Genomic DNA, 8622 nt, shown 5'->3' with positions numbered 1-8622 from the left:
GTGAGCATTCATGGCCCACCATACAATTGCTATACCATATGCACTGCTTATGGGTTTGGCCCCAGGGTTCTAACCTGGGGTTCTAACCATATGCACTGCTTGGGTTTGGCCCCACCCCCTCCAACTGGACCAAATTTGTGAGTAGAGTGTGACTTAGCTCCTGGGCCTACCTAAGCTCCTGTCATTATGACAGCTGGGCCAAACCTGAGTGGTGCTGGGATTCAAGAGGTTGAAGTGCCTGGAGCAGGGAAGCAAGACCAGGCAGTCCCATGGGACAGGAACCACAGGAGCTGCCACGTGACCCTTTGAAACATTCTGGTGAACCAATTTTGCGTCCTGACCCTCAGGCTGAGAAGCCTTGCTTTGGAACAATCAGAGGTGGGAGACCCCTATTCAACCTTTTCCTCCCCATCAGAGCGGGAAATTGAAGTCAGGACTCCTACATCCCAAGTGAGTTCTCTACCCATCCTGGCCCTTTTGTGTGGAGTGAGATCAGTGACGCATCCTCACAAGAAACAACTAAGCCACTTGACTCCAGGAGAGGAGTTCCTGGATGTGGATCTCAAGTAGAGGTAGACACCTCTCTGCAGCCCATGCTTAGGTACCTAACTCAGGGAAGAGGGGACTTTTGTGGACTGTGCTTTTGTGGACTGCATTCGTATGTACCTTTTCTTCCCATGTGCTTTATGGATGCCATTGTTGTTCCAGTGATTTTCTAGCTCCTAAAAGTTAGGTGCTGCAATGCCAAGTTTCTTTGTGGAACTGGGGCCTTGTCTCCATGTAGGAGTACGTGGAGATCTTAGTCATTGTCCAGATGGAGTGGCTGACCTCAGCACATATAGTATTTAGTAGAAAGTACTCCAAAATCTCCAGAAATTAAACCCTAGCTTTACTGAAAAACAGAGGAAGAGAGTTTTGGCAAACTTCTGCAACATCCTCCACAGGCTTTGTCCCTTTATGCTCCAAATATTGCTTTGGACCTCTAGGAAGTCTTACATTAGTATATTACTACTGGGAGAATTCTGTGCCAAAAAATTAAAAATTCTGTACACAATATGTTAAAATTCTGCATATTTTATTTGTCAAAATAACACTATATAATCATGCCAGTTTCAATTATTTTGGTAATTTATATCAAAATATCTATCTGTAACTATGTGTAAAAAAAAAAATTCCTCCAGGAGTAGAGTGTTGAAGGAACTCCTATGACAACTCAATTCCTGTTTCTCTTCTCCATCCCCCCCGAAGCCCAGCCAGACACCCCCACTCACTACCCCCAAAGCCCAGCTGCAGGGCACCCCCAGCTCAGACACTCGCAACCCCTACCCTTCCAGAGCCTAGGGATCCAGAGGGAGAAACAGCCTGATAATGGGTCCTGGGCTTGTGTGGAGTTTCCTGCATGATGCCTCCTTCCTTCAGGGCATGCTGGGAACTGCAGCTGCCCAGAACTCTCCAGTTTCTTCCCCCCTCGTGGTGGACAGCAGCTCTGCAGCCCATTTCGGGGGGAGGGGGGAATTCTGCACAGAACATTAATTTTTTCGCAAATTCTGCATTGTGCGGTGGCACAGAATTCCCCCAGGAGAAGTATATGTGCACACAGTGATACTGCACCAAATAAAATTGTTCTCTCAGTTTTGGTCTTTTCTAAGCAACATGATTGCAGAGATTTTAAAATGTACTTTCCATTTTTTTTATGTAGTCACTTGTTCAAAGAGGACACTGTCAGCATGACAAGCCCTAAGTACAATTTCACTCCTGAAAGAAGAAATGCTGATTTTACAAAGATTTTACGCCCTGGAACAAAAAGTTGTTTCAGTGCAAAAATTTAAGACCTATCTTGAACACAGCACTCCAGACACTGAACTGTTAATACCTGTGACACTGCAACAGTCATGTTGCCCTTGAAGTATTTCCAAACTGACTAGAAAATAGTCTCAATTAGCCTTTGAATGGTGTATGTTATCGTATCATAACATCAGTTGTTTTCCAAAAGTGGCCAGTGCCTGAACATGGCAATTATTGAGTGAGCCATCCCTTGTCATCCAGTCCTAGCTTCTGGCAGTCAGAGGTTTAGGGATACCTAGAGCATGGGATTGCAACCCTCACCATTTTGACTAATCGTGATTGACAGACCCATCCTTCATGAACTTATCTAATTATTTTTTTAACCCAGTTATAGTTTTGGCCTTCAGAACATCCCTTTGGCAACAAGTTTCACACGTTGACTGGGTGTTGTATGAAGTACTTACATTTGTTTTAAACCTGCTGCCTATTAATTTAATTGGATGACCCCTTGTTCTTTCTTTGGGCAAGGGTAAATAATTCCTTATTCACTTTCTCCACACCCTTCATGATTTTATAGACTGCTATCATATCTCCCCCCCCATTAGTCATCTTCTCTAAGATGAACAGTCCATCTTTTTAATGTCTCCTCAAATGGAAGGTGTTCCATACCCCTCCTAAGCACTTTTGTTGCCCTTCTCTGTGCCTTTTCCAATATATGCTTTTTGAGACTGGGTGACCAGAATTGCACACAGTATTCAAGGTGTGGGCATACCATGAATTTATATAGTGGCATTATGATATTTTCTGTCTTATCTATCCCTTTCCTAATGGTTCCTAACATTCTGGTAGGTTTTTTTGACTGCTGCCTATTGACTCCAAGATTGCTTACTTGAGTGGTAACAGCATGTATAGTTGGGATTATGTTTTCTAATATGCATTACTTTGCACTTAACATTAAATTTCATCTGCCCTTTTGTCACCTAGTGACATCCCTTTGTAACTCTTCAGTTAGCTTTGGACTCAGCTGTATTGAGTAATTTAGTATCATCTGCAAACTTTGCTATCTTACTGTTTATCTGTCTTTCCAGATCATTTATGAACATTGAACAGCACAGCTCCTTGCAGGACCTTGCTGTTTACCACATTCCATTGTGAAAACTGATAATTTATTCCTACTTTGTTTCCTGTCTTTTAATCACTTACTGATCCATGAGAGGAAGGCAAAAGCTTTTTGAAAGTCCAGGTTCACTATATCCACTGGATCACCCTTGTACACACACTTGTTGACACCTTCAGAGAATTCTAGTAGATTAGGCATGATTTCCCTTTACAAGAGTTCTTTACAGTAGTTTCAACAAATTTGCTTAGTACTGAATTTAGGCTTACTGTCCTGTAATTGCCAGTACATTCCTACAGCTATACTCTTAAATATTAAAGCATGGAGTTTCTCTTCATAGAAATTCTACGGTAGTTTGAGTCATTTAAGAATTTTACTATATTGAACTATATTTTTCCACATACAATGCCACTTCCCCCACCAGCGTGACCTACTCTGTCATTCCTATGAATTGTGTAGCTCTGTTAGGTGTCTTTTTGTTTCAGTCTGCAAAAGATGTAAACCAAAAATGTTCACTGCTTGGACTCTAGCTGTTTGATTAAAGTAGCAATGCATTTGCTTGCAGTATGGTAGTCTCAGACTCATGCAGCACAAATGGTTGCCTAGATGACCACCCCATTGTACTCCTAATCATCAAATAATTTGCTTAACTCTTTTTTGAAAATCAGTGTTCTTCCATATCCTCAGAAAAAGTGCAAGACTGGTTCTAGTTTTCAATATGCCACATTTTTAGGGATATTGTATAAGGAGCACCTGCCCTATTTTATTATTTAATTAAGTTTGGTCAGGTAGTCAAACCCATAGGCATTAGCATTTTATGTATAACGTTTTTTAATTATATTTTTTTGCTAGCAAATTTCAGTATTCACACATTGAATCATAGAACTGGAAGGGACCTTGAGAGGTCATGTAGTCCAGTCCCCTCCACTTGTGGCAGGACTAATTATCTAGACCATTCCTGATAGGCGTTTGTCTAACCTGCTCTGAAAAAACTCCAATGATGGAGATTCCACAACCTCCCTAGGCAATTTATTCCAGTGCTTAACCACCTTGACAGGAAGTTTTTCCTAATGTCCAACCTAAACCACCCTTGCTGCAATTTAAGCCCATTGTTTGTCATCTTTCCCTCAGAGGTTAAGAAAAACAATTTTTCTTCCTCTTCCTTGTAACCACCTTTTACATACTTGAAAACTGTTTTGTCCCCTCTGTGTTCTCTTTTCCAGACTAAACAAACCCAGTTTTTTCTATCTTCCCTCATAGGTCATGTTTTCTAGACCTTTAATCGTTTTTGTTGCTCTTCTCTAGAGTCTCTCCAATATGTCCACATCCTTCCTGAAATGTGGTGTCCAGAACTGGACACAATACTCCAGTTGAGGCCTAATCAGACTGCAGTAGAGCAGAAGAATTGCTTCCCCTGTCTTGCTTACAACACTCCTGTTAATATATCCCAGAATGGTTTGCTTTTTTTTTTTTTGCAACAGCATCACACTGTTGACTCATATTTATCTTGTGGTCCACTATGACCCCTAGAATCCCTTTCCACAGTAGTCCTTGACAGTCATTTCTCATCTTGTACGTGTGCAACTGATTACTCCACTTCGGAAGGAACACTTTGCATTTGTCCTTATTGCATTTCATCCTATTTACTTCAGACCATTTCTCCAGTTTGTCCAGATCATTTTAAATTTTAATCCTATCCTCCAAAGCCCTAGCAACCCCTCCCAGCTTGGTATCATCCACAGACTTTAGAACTGTACTCTCTATGCCTTTATCCAAATCATTGATGAAGATATTGAACAGCACCGGACCCAGAACTGATCCCTGTGGTACCCCACTCGTTATGCCCTTCCAGCATGACTCTGAACCACTGATAATGACACTATGGAAACAGTTTTCAAACTATTTTTGCACCCACCTTATAGTAGCTCCATCTAAGTTGCATTTCCCTAGTTTATTTATGAGAAGGTCATGTGGAACAGTATCAAAAGCTTTTCTAAAAATCAAGATATACCACGTCTACCGCTTTCCCCGCATCCAGTTGTTACCATTTCAAAGAAAGCTCTCAGGTTGGTTTGACACCATTTGTTTTTGACAAATCCATGCTGTTACTTATCACCTTACTATCTTCTAGATGTTTGCAAACTGATTGCTTAATTATTTGCTCCATTATCTTTTTGGGTACAGAAGTTAATATGACTGTTCTGTAATTCCCCGGGTTGTCCTGATTTCCCTTTTTATAGATTGTCACTCTATTTGTCCTTTTCCAGTCTTCTGGAATGTCTCCCGTCTTCTATGACTTTTCAAAGATAATCGCTAATGGCTCAGTTATCTCCTCAGTCAGCTCCTTGAGTATTCTAGGATGCATTTCATCAGGCCCTGGTGCCTTGAAGACATCTAACTTGTCAAAGTAATTTTTAACTTGTTCTTTCCCTATTTTAGCCTCTTCTAATCCTGTCTCATTTTCACTTGCATTCACTACGTTAGACATCCATTTAGCACTGATCATCTTGGTGAAAACGGAAACAAAAAAGTCATTAAGCACCTCTGCCATTTCCACATTTTCTGTTGTTATTCCCCCCACCCCATTGAGTAACGGGCCTACCCTGTCCTTGGTCTTCGTCTTGCTTTTAATGTATTTGTAGAATGTTTTCTTGTTACCCTTTATGTCTCATTTATAACAACAAAAACTTCCACTTGTGGTTAAGGCATGCAACATTGTAAGAGGTATATATGTTTATTATAACTAAATCAAAATTCCTCTTGATATACACGCTAGCTGAAGGGCAGAAATTGAGACTTCCTACATACAGTACATTTAAAATTCACTGATGGAAAGAAGAAGCTGTTTAAAGTTTTGTGCCATTCCTGTTCCATACACAACCCCAATATTAACTGTTCTCTAATGTAGGGCAATAACAAAGCTTATAAAAAAATCATCCACAGAAGTTGCATATTTGTTGTACTAATATATTCCAGGTTTGTGTGGTTTTTTACATTTATACAGTTTACATTTTGCTTGACCCATAAATAAACATTTGTAAGATTACAAGGGCCATAGTTCAGAGAGCATTTACACAGCCCTGCCATGCATACAGAGCTTTTAATATCTAGAAGAGAAAATTAAGCTTTGGCTCACTAAGTAATAAAATTTTGAATGTTTCTAAATGTAAACCTTTGACTAAAATACAAACAATCTTTTCATCCATAATGCTGCTGTTAAACACCTAATAAATCTAGTTTTGTATTACAATGAACTTTTTGGAATTCAGGGATATAAAAATAATCAGTTTTTAAATCTTAACTGTACAATATGTACATTAATATTTTCACTGTTAAATTATGAATACATTTTAGTCTATGGAATACTACATTATAAATATCAATGTGTTTTCAATTTATAATTGCAGCTAATAATACATTTAAAATCTGGACTAATGAATTCCAAAAGATACAAATATGGACCTAATCCTTTCAACCCTTTTGCAAGTATTCTTTACATAAAGTAGTTTGACTAAAAAGTTACTTGCATGTGTAAGGGCTTCCAGTGTTAGGATACCATTCTCCGCCCCCCCCCCCTTTTTTTTTTTTTTTTTTTTTAAAGGAAAACCATATTCTATTAAAATGCCAGTTATAGCTATGTGTATGTCCCACAGTGAAACAAAATGCCAGTCAAGTTCTAAACCAGCTGAACCTTGATTACCTTAGTTAATAAAATGTTGCATTGAAAGGGTGCCTGGAATTCTTAATCTTTTAAAGAAGTCTTGGCCATTTACTGCTTCGGTACGATATGATGATGGCTGCAGATATTTGAAATGTCATTTTCTGATTTGCCTCTTTTTACTGGAGGTTGCTTTGGAGGGCTGGCACACACAAATGAAGAATGTGAAAGCTGCAGATCAGGGTTCAAATAAAATAAAAGCTATAGATTAAAACTCCAGTTTGATGTGTAAAAAAAGGCAACCCAGGCTGTGATTGTTCTAATGAAAATGGGAGGTTGCAAGGAAGGAACACACCTCAGAACCCTCCCTTTTCCTTTCTAAAGGTAAAAACAAAGATATTGCGGCTATCCGATTATGTAAAGCAACAGTGAAGGACAAGCATTTTTTTATTTTCAGTTCACTATTATTGCACCCTCTCTCATATGTTTAAACAGGGATGAAAATCCAAAAGAATGTTAATTTCTACACAAAGTTTGTATGAAAGACTGTAAACTGTAGTAAGAAAGTAAAACTACAATATTTTGATAACCACAGCATATATTATGAAAACCTGGCAATATCTGATAATTGGGAGAAATGACATTTCTGAATGTTAGTTTTACACTGTAAACATCAGTAGGGTTATCATTTACAGACTATAGCTACAAAGTTTATATGAATGTGTCTTCACAGCTGTTAGACTTAATGGGTTAAGAAATTATACAGTTTTTGCCTTTGTGTCCTTTTTTCTTCTTTGATTTGGTTGTCCTTTGCCCAAACTGAGAACTGGCCAGTGCAGTGCTTGGACTGGAAAGGTCATCTGTGTAGTATGGATATCTCAGTGATCGTGGCTGTGGAATTGGCTGTCCAAGAAAATATCCTTCCTCTTCAGAATCAGACGATGATGATGAAGTTGAACACCATGAGTCTTCTTCCTCACCATACAGTCCAAAAAATTTATCAACTGCCTGGTTCTGCAGTGCATAATCAGATGTAGCATGGGCATACTGTCCATAGAGTTCTGTGTTTTGAATGTATGCTTGAACCTCATGAGGGCTTTTATTTTGGATAAATTTGCCATAATCCTGAGGCGAGTAAAAGTGAAGTCTCTCTTTTGGAGAACATCTTCTTTCTGTAGTTAAATGAAGTGTATTGTCTGACCGAGACTTCCTACTTCTCCTGCGACGATGCTGGTGCCGATTCCCACGTTCTTCAAAATGAAACACACGCCTACGAGTCCTTTCACTCATTGGAGGTTGGCGAATTTCAATACACTCATAATCCCCATTGTCAATAACATCATCTGAAAACTTTACTTGTTGTGGTCTAGACTGGGATTTGGATCTTCTAAGTACAGGCATGTGTGCTGGCTTTTCTTCTGGCAACACCCTTTCTTGACACAACTCTGAACTTAAACTTTTTAAAGACTCTGCACTCCTGTGGAGCATTGAAGAATTTAGAGTTCCCATATTGCTCATTTTCTCACAGTCCTCTGCCTCCAGCTCCTGGAAAGTTTGCAAAGAATAAAAAGATGGTCTTGATTTGCTTTCTCCATCCACTGAGGCCCCTAAGGAGGAAAAAAAAATCGGTTAAGGTAATCTGTGAAGTTGTAATGAAGCGTGTTGACTCAAAGTATTAAACTTCTAATAAAGATTTATGGACTAAACATAGCTTATCACTGATTCCTTGTGACTTTGCCTTAAAGGTGAACTTTAAAGTAAAAAAAAAATGTTCTTGTGCCATTTGTTTGTTTGAGATGTATAAAGGCAGCCTGAAAAGTCCTTTATATATATTTACATTAACAATTCAGGTCTTAACTATGGTTAGTAGAAAACTAGCGACATTAGGATATCAAGAGGGAAAGGAATTTTTAATTAGGCTGTTCAAAACATCTATTGAGCTCCAATGCCTAGAAAACACTTTAAAAAAAAAAAAAAAAAAAAGTCTGTTAAAAGATTCAACATCCCACACCACCTGCTCAGGGTTGACAATACACATTCCATGTTCCCAGGAATTCCTCCA

General features: G+C 39.0%; 1 protein-coding gene across 4 annotated transcripts in view; it reads right to left on the bottom strand.

Moving 5' to 3' along the window:
* Nucleotides 1-5577: 5577 nt before the first annotated feature.
* The window catches only part of PRICKLE1 (prickle planar cell polarity protein 1), a 106278-nt gene continuing 103233 nt past the window's right edge, over nucleotides 5578-8622 (bottom strand). For all 4 annotated transcript variants that reach the window (XM_073328020.2, XM_073328018.2, XM_073328021.2 and 1 more), the window contains one exon: nucleotides 5578-8167. In XM_073328020.2, coding sequence (XP_073184121.1) covers nucleotides 7311-8167 — 857 coding nt within the window. In that variant the 3' untranslated portion in view covers nucleotides 5578-7310. The remainder of the gene's footprint in view (nucleotides 8168-8622) is intronic.

The sequence above is a fragment of the Lepidochelys kempii genome, chromosome 1 (genome assembly GCF_965140285.1).
Source record: "Lepidochelys kempii isolate rLepKem1 chromosome 1, rLepKem1.hap1, whole genome shotgun sequence".
In the NCBI taxonomy this organism is placed as follows: domain Eukaryota; kingdom Metazoa; phylum Chordata; order Testudines; family Cheloniidae; genus Lepidochelys; species Lepidochelys kempii.
The sequence above is the reverse complement of the archived record's forward strand: the minus strand, read 5'-3'. Positions and strand labels throughout refer to the sequence as shown.